We start from the raw sequence: 18,649 nt of genomic DNA on the forward strand, positions 1-18,649 counted from the left end.
ACGTCTAAACCCGAGACCAAACCAGATATGTCCCGAAAGTAAACCAGATGTTGAACCAGTTTGATGCACCAACCGGACCCGTTTATTATAAACCCAGAATTCCCAAATAAAACCTAAAATCGATTTTCGTTGTTCATAATTGATTCCTTTTATTGAGTTTGGTTCTTCTTCTTGAGATTACTTCTTCTTTCATTTACGAGTTTGAGTATCACAATGAGTAATGTATCATCCAATTCCACTTAATCAAGTTTGCATCGAAGAGAAAGGGCTATCGGTGTGCCAAAGAGATGTTGGTGCGGAGAAGGGATCGTATCTTTGATATCGAAGTCTGATTCCAACCCTTACAGGAGATATTATCGGTGTCAATTTGCAGTAGCTAATAAGGTAAGTGGATTTTGTTTTATTTTTGATTTGTTTTTCTGTTTTCGTGTATAACATTGGGGTTGTTGCAGCTTAGGAATGGTGAACACACATTCAAATGGGTTGATGAGGCATTTGTCAATGAGATAGATACATTGAATGCAAAGAATGTTGACCTTGAGAAGCAGCTGAAAGAGATCAGAACAGAGAGGTTTGAGTTTGAGAAGATGGTCTATGAGAAGATGGAGAAGGAGATATTTGAGAAGGTTGAAGATGCTTTGTCTGAAGCCAAAGCAAGCCATAAGAAAATCATGATTGTCTTAGTCTTCTTTTGTATGATCATGATTGGTCTCACTAAGCTACTAGGTTGAAGAAGAGAATGAGTGTTGTTCCCTAGTTTGTTGTTGCTATGTTTTTGTTTCAGTTGTAATATGTTGCTATTAAAAGACAATATGAGATGGTAATCAGAAGCAAAAGTTAAGAAGTTATGATCATTAATGAAATCCTAAACCGTTCACAAAACATTCAACAAAAGACATATCAAGTTTTGACAAAACACATAGGGAATTACAAGTCTATGTGGTCGAAAATACATTCAAGGCAACCACAAAATTAGAACCCTATTTCTACTTACCTACTTGATTAAACTTGAGTGAGTGAACCTTGACTTGGTTCCCCTTGACTTGGCTGCAAAACAAATGTAAAACATTGTAACATTAGTAAACCAAAACAAACTCCATAAACTGAAATCATGAAAAAGAAAATGCATTCACCTTGGCAAACTCTTTTTTGTGGAACCTAGAATTATGATTCACTTCTCCACAAATGACACAATGCATGATTCTTTTCTTCTCCTTTGGTTTCTTCTTAGTTGGCGAATCATTGGCACCCTTCTTCCTTTTTTTGTCAGGTTTTTTCTTCTTACCTTTATCTTGATCTTCATCATCTTGATCTTCATCATCTGGTATACACACATTCAGAGCATTTGTCTCAGGCCAAAACCTTGGACCTCTCTGTGGAACCAGGCCTTCGGTGTAGTTTCTTCTCCACATAGCTGTCCGGAACCATTGACAGACATAGTTCTCGGCTACAAGTGTTTTCTCGATGATGACTGCATAGGTATGTTCACATGAGATGCCACATATCTGCCACTTCATGCAGGAACAAACTATCTTCTTAAGGCATACTCTATGTTTATCTAAACCATGAGTTACTTCATATGCTCCATTTGTGCTTAAGTAAACCTTCGACTCAGATGCATACTTATGCTCTTTAGCTAGAAACAAAACATACGGAGTACAAATCCCTGCAAACAAACAAACAATGCAATCATTATTGTTTAAAACGATAAACAAGCAAACCATTGATAATACTAAAAAACCATTGAAATTAAATTACCTGTGTGAGAATGAGATTCTACAGACCTTTTAGCAATCCTCACTATCGCAAGTCGTCTGATTGTCTCTAGCATAGCAATAAATGGTTTCTCCCTTGCCTTGTTAATGGAGCTGTTAAAAGACTCTGTGGGGTTATTATCAACATCTTCACAATAACTCCCAATCTTGTGGAATGCCCTGCACCAGCTTTTTGGATTTTTCCTCATCATATCATTGTACACACCAGTATCATAACAGAAGTGGCTTCATCAGGGTTTTATTTCCATGATGCTTCTTCAAGTTCCCGTAGATGTGTTGTACACACATTCGATGCTCCATCTTTGGTAATTCCAGCTGAACAACTTTGATCAATCCCTACAAAATAAGAATAATCATTTAAAGGTACCATAAACAAAATACACAATCAAAATCAGTTACAAACCATGATAATAATAAGTTACTTTTTGCCTATCAGAGACCATAATGAAGTCGTCACCATCATTTTGTCCAAGGTCAGTCTTCAACAACTTCATAAACCAAACCCAATTGTCGGTGTTCTCAACTTTTACAACCCCCCATGCTATTGGATAAATACCATTGTTAGCATCTCTACCTAAAGCTACCAAAAGCTGTCCCTTGACCTTATTCTTTAGGAAGCAACCATCCATTCCTATTAAAGGCCTACAAGTCTCTTTCCATGTTCTTCTTATGTTGTCAAAACAAACATAGAACCTATTGAACATGTCTTTCCCTCCATCATCAGTCACACATTCAACCTCTACATGTGAATCCTTGTTAGATTCTAATATCTCAGCAGCATAATCTCTTAATCTAGCAAACTGTTCATCATACTCCTTATCAATCCAAATTAGTGCCTTCTTTCTAGCCGCCTGACATTGATGCCTAGTGACACTAATCTTCCACCGTTCCTTTATGATTTCTTCCATTTTCATTGGCATGAAGTACTCAGGATTATCTCTAATCTTATCAAGAAACAACCTAGCTATATGTGGAACCTTGAACATCTCACATTCTCCATTAGGGATACAACTATGCTTATCATTAAACTTTCTAATCCTCCACATGTTATCACTTGGCAGAATTGCGGCATACACCTTCCACTACAACCAACACATATAAAGCCAATTTTATCATACCTGTATCCCTTACAACCATCATCTCCATTACAACCAACACATATAAAGCCAATTTTATCTTCAGTGAACCATCACCTTCAGTGAACCATCACCTTCAGTGAACCATCATCTCCATTACAACCAACACATATAAAGCCAATTTTATCTTTATCATACCTGTATTGTTTCAGATTGTTTCCAGTTCTGAGAACATAGTCTGTCACTGCTTCTTTGAAAGCAACTCCACTGAAGAATGTCTGCTTATCGTACAAATGCCCATCACCGCGCCTGATATGTGTATGAACTGGCTCTGGACCGTCACCGTTTTCATCGGTATCACTCTCCGGATACACATCATGGCGGACTGGTGGTTCATCGACGAACTCATTCGCCAACTGCTCGATGTGAAATTCATCTCTGTCATGTGCTTCTTCATCGAAATCTCCTCCGAAGTCTGCATCTGGAAGGACAATCGCCATTGAAGCTGTTTTCCCAAAGAAATTTAAGCAAAGAATTAAAGTTCGATCTAGGGTTCTTCGCAAATTTGGGGATTTTTAGTTTTAGGGATTTTGGGGATAATGGATAGTGAAATCGAAGTTTAACGGGTCAAAATCAGGTTTAGTTTGGTTTAATCTAGGTTTAGTTTTCTTTTAATCGGTTAAGAATATAGTAAACCGATATAATCTACGATTATGGGTTAATTGATGTAGAAGAATTAAACTGGGGAGATATTGATTTCGAACTTTAATTTCAGGGGGAAATTGGTTTTGAACTTTTTATTAGGGGACAAATAGACCGAGGGTAAATTAAACTTCTTTAAAATTAGTAAATTTACTTATCGTAAATATAAACCAAAAGATATGTTTGTTAAAACTTTAAGATCGTGGAATCAATCTATACGTCTCATAGCATACAATTCACCTATGAATTCTCAATCATCAAATCTTGTCTTTGGAAAAAAGATATGAACATTATCATATGAGATTTCTTTTTTTTCTTTGTTAGTCAACCAAACAAAAGTGATTTAAGTATTTAATAAGACTCTTGGAAATAAGTGTTTTTACAATAACTTTTTGTTTAGCATTATTTAACCATAGTTAGAATGCAGTCTAGACTATTCAGTCTTATTTTCTGATCTATTTCTTATAAGATTAGCTAATAGATAGTCAAAGTCTTGAAATGAAACTTGGAAATCTTTCAATGGAGCTAATGGGTGCATCAGACTTTTGCCTAGTGAATACATCACTATGAAGCTAGACTTATACCATTGTTTTTGTTATTGCTTATTATCATAAAGCTTTGCTTTGGTTTTTAGAGTTCTATTTGGCATTTCAAAAGGTTGGTAATGTAACTCTGGGTTGTTCTTGATCCATAGTGTTGATGTGTCTGTTGTATTCAATCCAATAAATAAATTAGTGAGATCATATGCAAATTATGCAAAACAGCAAAACTAAAAGATAAGCTTTTGATTTTAGTTAAAAGGTTTGTCCACGCGCGTATTGAATCCACGCCTCTATAGTTGAAAATAAAATAAAATTAAAGTATTCAATCTTTGACATCTTCATCCTCGGAGAAGAAAAACATGTTTGTTTCCGATTAACAATCCTTCACGGGACATAAACATGATGATTGATGTGACTACATCAAACGGAGATCTACCCACACAGCAACAACACCACCACCACCACCAGATAATCCTCCTCGGAGACAGCAGCGGAGGAGAGGATCACGAGATCAAAACACCAAAGAAACGAGCAGAGACATGGGTACAAGACGAGACTCTCAGCTTAATCTCGCTACGGGGAGAAATGGACAACCTTTTCAACACATCCAAATCTAACAAACATCTCTGGGAACAGATTTCGAGCAAGGGTTTGATCGGTCACCAACTATGTGTACGGACAAGTGGAGGAACATTTTGAAAGAGTTTAAGAAAGCTAAGCATCAAGATGATAAAGCAACGAGTGGAGGAGCAGCGAAGATGTGCTATTACAAAGAGATTGAAGATATCTTTAGAGAAAGAAACAAGAAAAGTGGCATTGTATAAGAGTCCTGCTACTCCTCCACCATCTTCTTCTGCTAAAGTTGATTCCTTTATGCAATTTACAGATAAAGGTAGAATCTTTTTTGCTTGATTTTGTGGTTTTGTTGGAGGTTTGAATAAAATTTTGTTAATGGGTTTTGGTTTAGATTTGGATTGAGAAGAAAAAAGACTGGTCTTTAGGTTTTAGTTCTGTTCCACTTTTAGTGCTAAACCTAGTTAAGAGGATGTTGACCACTAATGGATAAACATAAAGTTGTAGATTTGGTTGTAAATGATATTGACTTTTTATACTAAATTTTGGTTTTTTTTCTTCTTTCTGAATTGATGATTATCTTTATCTTCTTGTAGGTTTTGAAGATTCTGGTATTTCATTTACATCTGTTGAAGGTACTGATTTCAGATTTCTCGAGTCTTTTGTATTTATAAGATGGTGTTGAAATCATTTTTGATTAGGTGAAGTATTTTGAGAGAAATGGTTGTATCAGTCCTAGCTATTATTGGTAAACCAATTGCACAACAACTTATGGTTGATAATGTGAAGCGGATTTTGTCTTGTGGAAGTTGTTTGGTCTTGAATCTTGATATGAATTGTTTGATGGTCTTCCTCTGGCCATTGCTTCTGCTGATCCCGTCACAGCAAATGGAATTCCTCCTTGGAATTGGAGAGATGCCTCTGGAAACGGTAAAGGTAACTTAAAGCATCTCTAGTTTGCAAGAGTTTGTTTTCGTCATCCGTTTGTTGGGAGGATCATAACAGTGAAATTTGGAGAGTATACAAGAAGAGTTGGGATTGATGGTACTGCTGAAGCAATCAAGGAAGCTATTCAGATCCGCGTTTAGATTAAGAACAAGACGAGCTTTCTGGCTAGAAGATGAAGAACAGGTTGTTCGCTCTCTTGACCGAGACATGCCTTTAGGGAACTATACACTCCATGTCGATGAAGGTAATAAGTTCACTCTTTCTCTGCTATTCATCGAATAGCAGTATCTCTGGTTTTAGAGGTTTCTCAATATCCAAACTGAAAAATTCAGGGATAGCTGTTAGAGTGTGCCACTATGATGAATCTGATCCGTTACCAGTCCATCAAGAGGAGAAGATATTCTACACCGAAGAAGATTACAGAGATTTCTTGGCTCGACGAGGATGGACATGTCTGAGAGAGTTTGACGCGTTTGGGAACATAGACATGGTCCGAAACATTGACAATATGGATGATCTTCAACCCGGTGTCTTATATCGAGGAATGAGATGAGTGCTAAAAAAACTCTTATTTCAGTCATTGTAAAATATTATTTTTGTACATTCCAATCTTTGTGAATCGGAGAAATTTGATTGGCCTTAGAGATCTTTCTTTGAAACAAGAACCTTGTTCTCGTTGTGAATAATAGATTTGATTGGCTTTTCAGAAATACCTTTTTGATCCAAGAACTATCAAGAACAACCATCAATATTGTTTAAGGGTTCAATGCAAGGAACAAGGACAATGAAAAAGCTGACAACTTTTGAAGAGAAAACAACACAGGTACAGGATTCTCATACAATTCCAGAAAGAAGAGAAGAGAAAACGACATAGGTGTGAATAAAAGGATTCACGGTGCCTTTAGAACATTAAGAACTGCCAGAGAGATAAACACAAGCTGAACAAACAAAGAGCCTTGCATACGTGTGTCCTGGCTTCTGTTAACTACTCTTCTTCATCCCATTCGTCATTCTTGTATGAGACGAGGGTGTCGACCTTGTGAAACTGCAAGAGAATGAAACCAATAAAAATACTCTTTAGAGATTTTTGAAGTGAATCATTCTCAGCATAGACTTGCTCAACTCATTTATACCTTGGTATCAAAACCGTGTAACTTAACCATCTGTAGGTTAGCAATAAGCTTGGGGTCGCTGTCGACCCCAGGTGAATGGAACAGCCACATCCGTGTCCGTATATGCCAATACATCAAACACGCCTAAACAACAACAAATGCAAATTAAAAAAGAGAAACCCAAAATATGATGATCACACACTCAAGTTCCTAAGAGGTTTTTTGGTTAGGTACTTGCAAGAAGGTAATATAAGTTGCATAAAGATTAGATAACACACAAGTGAAAACAAGAATCAAGTAAAAAAAAAAAAACACAGTTGAGAAAAGTATCAACACAAAAACAAAGACTAACCCTTTGTCAACAACTTCAGTATCAGTCTCAATACGAAAATTCCACCTCTCCAAGACTTCACCAGTGAGTGGCTTTGCTCATTATCACTAACACTACTCTCTGCAACTTTCCAGCTTCAAGCCATTCTTTTTTTTTTTTTCACACCACAAATTAACCAAATAAATCTTCAGACTCTCTCACACAAAACAAAACTCTAACAAAAACCATGAAAAATGCTTGGAGGAAAACAAAATAGAAAAAAAAATGAGTACCGGAGATCTGAGAAGTGAGATTAGACATGAATGATTTGACGGATTCGTCTTCAATAAGCAACATCGGAAGTCCATATTTCTTCACTTTCACGAAGCTCTCTTCTGGATAAACCGCTCGATTGTACAGAATACTATTACACCCCAATTAACAACAAAAAAACAACAAAATCGAGTCAATTTCACTGGAAATTAAAAATCACAGAATCGGAGATTTATCCAGAACTGAATTTTGAAATTTTCGATTCCAATTCTCACCTGTTCGCTGTGTAACCTGTAAGGAGAAGAAAGAAGAAGAAAGAAGAATCAAATTACGGATCAAGGGAAGTGAGAAATCGAGTGTGAGAAAATTGAGGAAAAAGAGATGCGTACAGAAGAATTCGCTGACGATGGCAGCAGATCCGTGGAGGGTGATGATGTCTTTAGCAGCCGCTGTTTTGGAAGCCATGAGGATGCCGATTTTGTGATTTTTGTTCCCTGGGAAGCAAAGTTTGAATTCGAGTGCGTCGCTTAGGTTAGGTTTTTTTTTTTTTGAGTGATGATTTTTGAAAAGAGAATAAGAGTATTGATTGAGAGAAGATTATAAATAAATAAAAAGAGAGAGGAAGAAAGGGGAAAGGGAATAATAAATAATAAGAAGAGCGTAACGGCTAGTCTTCTTCTTCTTCTTTTTTTTCTTCATCTTTGGAAGTGCGCTTACAACGGCTACTTGTTAATTAATTTAATTAATCGAATCCCACTCTATATATAAATGATTTTTTTTTTAAATGTATTTTCGAATAACTTCATGTGTAATTTTCATAGATTAATCTTCGAAATTTTTAATTATTTTTTTTTATTGTTTTGATTTTTCATGATTATTTTTGGAGAAGAAAAACAATTACGGAAAATAGAGACAAAAATGTTGGAGTATGATGAAGCCAAAGAATTTTGGTAAAATGATAAAAAAAAAGAATCTAGATTTGCCAAAAGACCAAATGAGTGTAAAGGGAAAAAATATATCTGATCGAAAATGTCATTTTACATATAACTCAAAACTTTGAAAATTTAATACTACTATATACTAAATTATCCTATATAAATTGATCAGTTATATTATTGATACATTGAATTAACAAATAATTAGCCCAATGGATACCATTAACTAGAAGGTATATTCCTCAATATATATAAAAAAAAATACACACTTTAAAAAAAAAATTAGTTGACCAAATAAATAATGGGATTTTCATTGAGAATGCCATTTTCGTTTAAAAATTTCTCCCAAATGCCATTTTTTTTTCTCTCCCCGAAAATGCCATTTTTGTGGGGTAAATAGAGCTTGAAAAGACTTAAATACCCTCTTGTTTAATGGACGAAAAAGCAGGCGGGGGAATTCAAAAAAGAAGATAGTAATAACGATTGGACATGCATTAATGGCGAGATGGACAGAGACTTGCGACTTTTATTGTGGTAAAAAGAGTTTATTGGAGTTAATGCTGCCATTTTTTTAGGACTAAACTTCCGTAACTTAAAACAGATCTGAAGAAGATAAGGGTAGGTGAAGGAAGGTGGTGTTGGTTGTCGAACAAGGGGAGGTATGTCTCTATTTGCATTTAATATGGTTGGTTCTGAAAGAAGGATGTTCTTGCATTAAATCTGGGCAACTGCAAATTATCCTGCATTAATTGTGTTAAACCATAATTTCCATTAATGATGCAGATGTTCGGGAGAGTGTGCCTGCTGGTGGGTGAATGGACATGTTCAGATATTGGGGTATGGAAGGTTTATGTCCGTCATGGGCAAATGGCAAGATTTTTGTCTATCGACAAAGAGACTACGTTTGAGGGTTTGAAGGCCAAGATTGGAGAGGTTTTTGGTGTCAAAGAAGAGGAAAGTAACATGGAGTTAAGCTTTTGGCACCCAGGAGACACAATTGTCTTTACACAAGGTAAGATGCCCCCAGTTTCAGTAGACAGTGATGTTGAGTTTCAACAGTTTAAAGTGAATAATGAAGAGTGTGGTGGACTGTATTTGTATGTTTCACTGAAGAAGAAGAAAGCATCGACCATCGAGGAAGGACATAATATTGTGTCCACCGATAATGAAAAAAATACGACTGGAATGTTGGTTGACCCAGATGGACAAGACGTCGAGGAAGGACTTAATATTGTGTCCACCGATAATGAAAAAAAACACTACTGGGATTTTGGTAGACCCAGATGGACAAGACGGTTTGTCATCTGGTGGAGATCATTTCTTGTCTACTTAATGTGGACATAATGGGGAAGAAAATGGGCTGTCTACCCCCTCGGTTGCTAACAATGCTGGTCCATCGAGCGGAGAAGTCTCCGATGAATTGTTGCTAGAGTGTCTGAGAAATTTTGAAGAAAGTCATCGTGCGGAGATTGGTCACAAGGAATCAAGACCCAGTTCCAGCGTGGTCACCAGACCTGCATTAGATCCGTAATAAGGAGCGACGTAAGTAAATTTGGTGGACAGTTAACGGTAGACAAAAAGATAAAAAGGTGGAATTGGTCCATCTTAAAGTGGACATCTACCTTCTCTGTCTAATCTGGTCCACCATGGCCACATCGTTGTCGGTGACAACACCAACTACAAACTGGTCCTCCGGAGGCATAACATACCCAGTTCCACCGTGGTCATCAGACCTGCATTGGAGGCATAATACGGAGCAACATAAGTACATTAGGTGGAAAAGTAACGGTAGACAGAAAGATGATAATGACAAAAGTTACGTATGGACATACACTGTCTGCGGTAATTGGTCCACCTGATGTATTACAGGTTCGGCGCTTTCGTTGTCAGCAGACCTGCATTAAGGGCAACCATGTAAACTGGTCCACTAGTACACCAAAACGACGAACTGAGGAAAATACGGTTAGACAGACCTTGACTGTTGAAACTCGTCCTCCGGAGGCATAACATACCCACTTCCAGCGTGCTCATCAGACCTGCATTGGAGGCATAATAAGGAGTGCCATAAGTAAATAGGGTGGACAATTAATGGTAGACAAAAAGATAAGAATGAGAGGAATAAGTAAAGGGACTAAATTCGGTGGAGAAGTAACGGTAGACAAAAACCTCTCTTGGTGGTAGTCGTCCATCGCCCCAGCAAACCTGCACATTTGGTAACTTATAACTTAGTGAGACGGAATGATGCTAAAAAGCTAAGGTGGACAAACAGCAGTTTTGATGGTTGTCTAAAAAAGCTAAGGTAGACAAAGAACAAGTATGATGGTTGTCTATTAGTAAGTGAATGGTCTATCATGATAAAAACAGTGGGTGGACCAAAAAAAGTCGGATCTACAAAAGGTGCGAAGACGGATTGATGTAAAAAAGCGAAGGTGGACAAAGCCATATTATGATAGTTGTCTACCAGTAAGTCAATGGTCTCTGTTGATAAAAACCGTGGGTGGACAAGAAAAGTCGGATCTACAAATAGGTATCTCAAATATTTGGTCTATCGTCCGATTTTCAAAATTTGGTGGACAAACAAAGTGGATCTCTTAACTGGTCTATCAGATCGGTTAGCACAACTAGACGAAATACGCGGCTATGAGAATTCGAAGCAATAAACACAAACATACCTGGGAGAGGCGGTAGCGGCCATTGTCTCTCCCTCGCTTAAATTCACGGAATCTGCCACACGCACACTAAAACGTTGCAGACGATCAGTTAAGGTTTTTGGATTTTGCTTAAAAATTAAAAAACAACAACGCAAAAGTGATCTCAAATACCAAGGGTCGGGTTCGGAAGTAGGTTTTCCTGTCTCGCCGACTTCGGCGGGTGGAGGGGGAAGAAGCGGAGGATTCGGCCGTAGAAGTGACTGTATTAAGTAATTCATCATCACACCATAAGACACTGATGTTGAGTTTCAGCGACAAAGAAGAAGACGAAGAAGAAAGAGAATTTTGGCGACAAAGGCGAAGAAACAAAGATCTCTGAAAAGAGAAGACGAACGGGTTGCGTTTTACGAAGTAATAAAAAACAATTTATTATAATTATTTTGTTTAATTTTAAGAGAAAGACATATCTGAAAGAGGGTAAAAAGGTCTTTCTGCAGTGAGCGTGTGGCAGGCGGGAGAAGCCCAAAACGAAATTGGCATCCTTGAGAAAGTTGTTCACTATTCATGCAAGATTGTACAAAATTCTCATAAATAATCCTCTTTGGTGTTGAGAGGTAAACAGACTTTTCGTTTTGAATTAGTTTCTTGAAGAAACTTTCTTCCTGACTCTGCTACACTGAGCCGTTTTATAAGACTATATAGTAATTTAAGGTAAATCACATAAACCCTAATTATTATAGAAGCTATACTAATTCTATGTAACAATATGTTAAGTTTATTCACATAAACCAACATCATTTTGACATGGAAACAGATGAATGAAAGCGTTGTTAGCCTCTCTACTAGAGAGCTCTTTCAACTCCTTCCAAAAGCTTTACGCCACTCATTGTTGCGCCATCAAATGAGGTTACGTCTCCAATGTGTACGTATCCAACATGGTTTTGGATTCTTATATGAAATTTGGCTTCTTGGGTTATGCTGCTCATAAGCTGTTCGATGAAATGCCTCATAGAGACTCCGTGTCTTGGAACACGAGCTTTGGGAGATTGGAGGATGCGTGGAGTTTGTTTAAATGTATGAGAAGATCTGAGTGTATTGTTGATGGGTATAGTTTTAGTAAACTGTTGAAAGGGATTGCTTTAGCGAAAAGGCTTGATCTTGGGGAGCAAGTGCATTCTTTGGTTGTAAAAGGAGGTGGTTATGAGTGTAATGTGTTTGTTGGAAGTGCGCTTGTTGATATGTACGCGAAAGTGTGAAAGAGTTGAAGATGCTTTTGAGGCTTTTATGGAGATTTCTGAGCCTAACTCTGTTTCTTGGAATGCTCTGATTGTTGGGTTTGTGCAGGTTCGAGATATTAAGACTGCTTTTTGTTTGTTGGGTTCTATGGAGATGAAAGCTGCTATGACTATGGACGATGGTACTTCTTTTGCTCCACTTCTTACTTTGCTTGATGATCCTATGTTTTATAACTTGTTATAGCAAGTTCATCATGCTAAGGTTTTGAAACTCGGGCTTGAACACGAGATTACTATATGCAATGCGATGATCAGGTCTTATGCAGATTATGGTTCAGTATCAGATGTGAAGAGAGTTTTTGATGGTTTGGGTGGCATAAAAGACTTGATTTCTTGGAACTCGATGCTCACAGGTTTCTCTAAACATGAGCTAAAGGAATCTGCTTCTGGACTGTTTATTGAAATGCAAAGGACTTTGATAGAAGCTGACATTTATACTTACACTGGCATATTAAGTGCTTGCTCTGGAGAAGAAGATCAAATGTTCGGAAAGTCCTTGCATGGTTTGGTGATAAAGATGGGACTGGAACAAGTAACTTCTGTCTCAAATGCATTGGTCTCTATGTATATTCAGTGATATGCTCAAATTAAACCCTAGAGCTATTCTCTCAAATTAAGAGATCATTGTAGTACTTAGGGGTCGAATTCCACAAGGACTCTAGACTACACAATAAATTATAGAGTTTTATGATTACGCTAGACAAGTTGATTTAAATAAGAAAAGCAATGCAAAATATTAAAATAAAACTGTTGTAAATTCAAGGGATTAAAAAGCTAGGTCTAGGGAATTTCTCAGGAAATTATGAAATATTAAATCAATCAATAAATTAGGATTCAAGCAATTAAAAATCAGATCTAGAACTCTAAACACTTTTGTAAAATAAATCAGATATCACTGCAAATATTATCTAAATTTAAAACCAGAAAATCCAAATCTCTTTGTAAAATTCTAGGTTAAAAATCAGCTTAAAGAACAGGTTTAGATTGTTCACAAAATTACTAAATCAAATCTCTTTGCAAGAAGTAATTTTGCTCATCAAAAGGTTTTATTAAGAAAATCAATTATATTCTCATATCAATTTATTATCCTAAGTTATTAATTCTAGATGGCCAATCAAGGATTAATATGAAGAACAACCTATGCTGAATATCTAGAAAGATAATGAATCCTAAATAAACAAATCTAATAAATCATAAAATCCTTGTGAAAAACCCTGAACCTAACAAGCAAACTACTCAAACATATTCAATGAAGAACAAAACATAATTTTGAATAATAAGCAATTGAAATTAAAAGAGTAAAGAGGGAGTTTATGAATTCTTCTCTCAAATCAGTTCAGATCTCTCTCTCCCAAAAGCTCTCAAAATCTCACAGGGTTGCATAAAATAAAACTTCTTAGAATATAACTTCAAGGTTTCTAAAACCTAAAAATACTATATATATGTCCTAAAACATGGCAGGGACTTGTGTTGCAATTATGGAAGACTTTGGGGTAGATTTGTAAAATTTCCAAAACTTGCTTCTCTCTCGGCTAAACATGGTGTCAATCGATGCTAAGGCAGTGTCGATCGACACTCTCATCCTTCCTCGGCTCCAAGTTCTCTTCCTTAGCTGAATTGCTCCAAAATCCCTCTAATTGCTCTATTTTGCTCCTTTCATGCCAAAATCCTAGAAAACCTGTAAAGACTCTAAAACATCCTAGAAAACAAATCAAAAGACTCTAAAAGACTCCTTATATCATGGTTAAAAACCACAAAAACCATGATATATCAACTCCCCTAGACTTAGCCTTTGCTTGCCCTCAAGCAAAACAGAAACTTAGACCTGTGAAAGAGGTTTGAAAACATAGAAACTCATTTTCTTTCTTAGGTAATGTCATGATCATTCAAAACCATAATCCACATGCTTAGCAGAAAAATCCAAATCGAACCACCATGTACTTCTTCGTTGACATTCATAGCATCCCAGATTCAAACCAAATTCTACTACTTCCTCCATTAAGCCTTCATCGCTGGGACTCATAAATTTGATCAATGTCAAGAACCTTCTAGACTCATTCCCGTACTATACCATAACAAGCAAGATATAACTTTTACAACATGTGGTATTCTTCCACTCCCCCAGACTTATTCTATTCTTATCCTCCTTTGAGCTTTGCTTTGCTGTTTTTTTTTTTTTTTCAATCAAAAGTGTAGGCGAACAATGGGATCATCGGTAATTTACCTACCCCTCGCTTCCAAGCTTTGTGTGATCATTTGACTCAAGAGTAGAATAATGAGGTCACAGGTAATTTACCTACCTCTCTAAACTGATCAAAATCATATCATCTTTTATTCTCTTTTTTTTTTTTCTAAACAAAGCTCTCAGGAGTAATCTTTTCAACTTAAATAAGGGAGAGGAATGCCATTTTTTTTTTTTTTTGAAATCTTACTTGTCAGGTATGAACAAGGAGTCAAGCTCTATGAACATCAATCTCCTTGATGAGTTAAAAAGAAAAGTGCAGAAATTACCTCAGGCTTTTATGGATTATGTTGGAAATTTGGATGTCTCTGGTTTACTGGTCAGCCATTGGATTTTTCATTAGTCGGATTTATAGATTCAGTCTGCAGCATTAATCAACCAAGGCAATACTCTAAAAAGAAAAATCATAGTTTCCAAAATAAAACTAAAATTTTGACTCAATAAAAACAAAAATACGGTTTTAACACACTAAAAACCAAAAACTATGTTAGTAGTTAGTACTAACCTCCCCCAGACTTAAACGACATTGTCCCCAGTGTTTTCAAGTAAGAGGAAAGCAAAAATAAACAAAAATCTATGGAAAATGTATGAAAAATTTGAACAGTTCTCGGGTTACCAACTGGTGTCGACCGATGCCCAGGTAGCGTCGGTCGATGCTCCTCTTTGATCAATAATGTCCGAAACTTTTCAATTTTTTTTTTAATAAATAAAACTCAAAACCAAATATCAATAAGTTAGTAATCCTAAAAGAAAAATTGAAAGATAAGTAGTTCCTACCAGTGGGTTGCCTCCCACCAAGCGCTTGTTTTAAGTCATTAGCTTGACTGTGTCGAAGCTTAGACGTCCGATGGATCAGAACGTGGCAGTGAATGCTGCCGAAAAAATGTCCTCTTCATCAAAGGTGGTGTATAAGCAGTAGAAGAGTGAGGTCTACCAAGGACATGAGGAACAGGACCAAGGCGGGATTTAGGGACGGGTCTTCTTGTATGTCCTGCAAAATCATCAACATAAGAAACAAGCGCTCTACGATAATCTCGTGGCTTGGTTAACTGCAAAACAGTTTTTGTATCTTTGAAGGTCTTGTTGATGATAGGAGGGAGTTTGGGTAAAGAAGATGCATACCTTTGCCTTACCTGAGGACTCTGGATTGTGGAGTGGGGGGCTTTCTGTTTGGGAACAGCTTTATGATTTGGAGCATCAGTTTTGGACAAGATCTGTCTCGGATGTGGAGGGGTGTCGACCGATGCTAATGGAGCATCAATCGATCATAAACCTGCAACTCGAGTAGCAGAAACTTTTTCAACAGAAAAATTCTGTCCATCAATAGTAGGAGCTCTCCTCAGCTTATCCATCTCCAAGTTCATACCTAAACCATCCACATTCAGTGTTATGTGTCCCTTCTTCACATCTATGATGACACCAGCTGTAGCTAAGAAAGATCTTCCTAAGATGAGAGGGTCTTTAGGCTCTTTATCATACTTCAGCACCACAAAGTCAGTGGGAATCATGAAGTTTCCAACCTTAATTGGAATATCAGCTAAGATAAGAGACAATCTAGTTGGCTTGAATTCGGTCATCCCAAGTTTCACAACAATATAATGTGGCATCAAGTTGATACTAGAACCGAGATCACAGAGTGAGTGAGCAATCAAGTACAAAGCTTCCAGGATCTGGTAACTTCTCAGTAGTCCTACACTGAATTACTGCACTCACTTCCTTAGAAACAGTCACCTTCTCTTTCCTCTCTTTCTTCCTTTGAACAGGCTGGTTCAACAAGATTGCACTGACATCCTTGGTAAGCAGTGCTCCTTCTTCAAGGCTCAAACCATTGGATACCATTCTCTTCACATAGCGTTTCAGTGGTGGTGAAGAGAATGCTATCTTGTGAGGAGATAGAAATGGCTACTCAAGTGGCTAACCATTTGCTAGAGATCGAACCAGATGATCATTTTACATATGTTTCGTTGTCTCATATGTATAGTGATCTCAAGAAATGGGAAGAGAAAGCGAATGTGAAGAAGATGATGAAGGAGAGAGGTGTTAAGAAAGTTCCAGGTTGGAGCTGGATTGAGATTAGAAATCAAGTTTATGCCTTCAATGCCGAAGACCGATCAAATCCTCTGTGTCAAGAGATTTCTTTAATGATTGAAGATTTGGCTCAGGAAATGCAGTGGCTTGATTCTAATAATTGGTTTGATCAAGCATCACTTCTTGGTATAAGTCACCTTTAGTTGAATAGTTAATAGCATTAAGTCACCTTTTATCAGTGAATATGCTATTTACTCCCAGCATTTTGCATCGCAATTGTTAGGGCCTGAATTTTACTCTCTAGGGGGTTGTTTGTGCATTCACCATCACGAAAAATACAACATTGCCTTAGTTGTGTGATTCATGAATGTTCCATCGTAATTGCATCCAGTAATTGAAAATAGTTTTTACTTTTTAGACATAACTGAAAATAACTCTTTAATTAAAAATGACTTCAACGTAGTGACACAAATAATAAAACTTATTTTTATTACATATATTAAAATCTATTTTAAATATACGAAAATTATAAAATATTAACTAAAATCAGTTAGTTTGGTTAAATTTTCATTTATATTTTTGATTCTGAATGGACTGGGATTTATTTTCTTAAGCATATAAAAGAAAGATATATCCTTTAAAATATAAAGATAAAAAGTTAGTCTTCTATTTATTTTCTCTTAATTATGTGCTATAAAAATATTTATCTTTAATAACACATATAGTTAAAAAAACATAAATGTTTTCTTTTTATCACGTAAAATCTCACAATCGATTAAAAATTTTATTATTTCATTAAAATTATGTATATATGAAGAGAGAAAAAAAAATATGGTATTCTTTAGAATATGGCCTACTTAATAACATTTTAAACAATATTTCAACCTTTCTTTTATTTCATTTTACTTATATAATTAAATTAACCAAGACATTTTTGAATTTTTTTTGTAATATATTTCCTTATAAATAGTCAAAGTCTTATATCATTCTAATTAAGCATTTTAAACCAAATTTGGTATATGGTAGATTATATAAATTACATATATAGTCATTTCTTCTCATCCTAAATTTATTTTCTTCCTAATTCACTAGGTGATAATCTTATATTCAAAGTTTCAACAAATCAATTGTAGTCAAAATTTCAAGAAGAATAATTTGTTCAATGTATCTTATTCAATTTTTATTCAGAATATCTCTCACCATTAATTATATAAATACCTATTAGCTCTCAGCCAAATTCATCAACCTCAAGACATAAAAAAAAAACAAATATTTACAACACTTCAGAAAAAAGTATGGCCAAGATTAGATCACTAGATGTTGTTGGTACCATCGCAATAATTTTGTTGTTGGTCATTGCAGGTTAATCAAGCATTCTCATTATCAATACTCTTGATTATTCAAAATACGTTCTTAGCTATGTTAAAGCTTATTTACCTAATTTTTGACATAAAAAGTATACATATATTTTTGGGGTTTATTGTATTTGATTTTAACTAAATTTTATTATTTTGTAGAACAAGCGAACGCAATCACCGTTGACGCTGATTGTATTGGACCGTGCACTAGCAATTGTCAACAGCTTTGCATATCGAAAGGTTATAAAGATTGGACTTGTGCATCTTTTAGAACCAAAGCGAGTTGTTGCTGCAAACCACGAAAGAATCAAATCTTTGAACAGACTGCTCTATTGAACAACTAAACCGTTTTTAGTATCGTATTGTATGTATGGTCACTAAATAAGAATCTCACAAATATAAACAAAAAATAAATCGATATCTCTTTTCTTCTTTTCACTTATCATGGTGCATGAAAAAGTGTTCTGTGAAAAATATATATATATATATATATATTTGAGGTAAAAAAAAGGGTTAAAAATGAATATATCATCTATTAGATGAATCTTTTGAATTATAAATTATAAATACATCAGAATAAAAATAACATATTTCTCTCTCAAATGAAACTCGCGAGCATCTCTTCCTTTCTTCCGGTTACTCATCAGTTATATAGACGGCGCTTTAGCTAAAAAATATTTTGTAAGGCCAGATTCAACGGATTGACAATCTATCATTTTCGACGTCTCTAAGCTTCGCAACCAGCGTGTAGAGAATTTCCTAGTTGAGTATGTTTTTCAGGCAACTTTATATGCAATTTGGAAAGAAAGGAATGGGAGAAGGCATGGGG

The 18,649-nt window shown here is 35.9% G+C and overlaps 3 protein-coding genes and 1 pseudogene across 4 annotated transcripts; 3 read left to right on the forward strand and 1 right to left on the reverse strand.

Moving 5' to 3' along the window:
- LOC104706924 lies at positions 4,365-6,326 on the forward strand (annotated as a pseudogene).
- Positions 6,347-7,913, reverse strand: LOC104706925 (mitotic spindle checkpoint protein MAD2-like). Of its 2 annotated transcripts, XR_002032978.1 has the most exons (6): positions 7,701-7,799; positions 7,587-7,602; positions 7,332-7,462; positions 7,081-7,205; positions 6,750-6,872; positions 6,347-6,661 (listed from the first exon to the last, which is right to left on the reverse strand). XR_002032978.1 is itself a non-coding variant. In XM_019228415.1 (5 exons), the coding sequence occupies exons 1-4, from the start codon at positions 7,774-7,776 to the stop codon at positions 6,787-6,789; spliced, it is 309 nt and encodes a 102-aa protein (XP_019083960.1). In that variant the 5' UTR covers positions 7,777-7,913; the 3' UTR covers positions 6,347-6,661; positions 6,750-6,786. The 2 variants fall into 2 exon arrangements, 1 of the variants encoding a protein (XP_019083960.1); XM_019228415.1 differs by lacking the exon at positions 7,081-7,205 and having other exon boundaries at positions 7,701-7,913.
- Positions 11,833-12,769, forward strand: LOC104709416 (putative pentatricopeptide repeat-containing protein At3g25970). The gene is made up of 3 exons (XM_010426032.1): positions 11,833-12,147; positions 12,242-12,314; positions 12,381-12,769. The coding sequence occupies exons 1-3, from the start codon at positions 11,833-11,835 to the stop codon at positions 12,767-12,769; spliced, it is 777 nt and encodes a 258-aa protein (XP_010424334.1).
- On the forward strand, positions 17,722-18,283 carry LOC109126069 (defensin-like protein 75). The gene is made up of 2 exons (XM_019229147.1): positions 17,722-17,824; positions 17,980-18,283. The coding sequence occupies exons 1-2, from the start codon at positions 17,758-17,760 to the stop codon at positions 18,162-18,164; spliced, it is 252 nt and encodes an 83-aa protein (XP_019084692.1). The 5' UTR covers positions 17,722-17,757; the 3' UTR covers positions 18,165-18,283.

Source organism: Camelina sativa, chromosome 8 (genome assembly GCF_000633955.1).
Source record: "Camelina sativa cultivar DH55 chromosome 8, Cs, whole genome shotgun sequence".
Classification (NCBI taxonomy): Eukaryota; Viridiplantae; Streptophyta; class Magnoliopsida; order Brassicales; family Brassicaceae; genus Camelina; species Camelina sativa.

What these genes read in the sequence shown, in the direction of transcription:
- LOC104706925 (XM_019228415.1), bottom strand. Translation starts at nt 7,776, where the DNA reads ATGGCTTCCAAAACAGCGGCTGCTAAAGACATCATCACCCTCCACGGA. An exon ending in TCTCACTTCTCAGATCTCCG is followed by an intron (nt 6,873 to 7,331) that starts GTACTCATTTTT and finishes GTTGTTGTTTAG; the next exon opens with GCGTGTTTGATGTATTGGCA.
- LOC104709416 (XM_010426032.1), top strand. Translation starts at nt 11,833, where the DNA reads ATGGTTTTGGATTCTTATATGAAATTTGGCTTCTTGGGTTATGCTGCT. An exon ending in TTGTTGATATGTACGCGAAA is followed by an intron (nt 12,148 to 12,241) that starts GTGTGAAAGAGT and finishes GGGTTTGTGCAG; the next exon opens with GTTCGAGATATTAAGACTGC. An exon ending in TGCTATGACTATGGACGATG is followed by an intron (nt 12,315 to 12,380) that starts GTACTTCTTTTG and finishes TGTTATAGCAAG; the next exon opens with TTCATCATGCTAAGGTTTTG.
- LOC109126069 (XM_019229147.1), top strand. Translation starts at nt 17,758, where the DNA reads ATGGCCAAGATTAGATCACTAGATGTTGTTGGTACCATCGCAATAATT. An exon ending in TTTGTTGTTGGTCATTGCAG is followed by an intron (nt 17,825 to 17,979) that starts GTTAATCAAGCA and finishes ATTATTTTGTAG; the next exon opens with AACAAGCGAACGCAATCACC.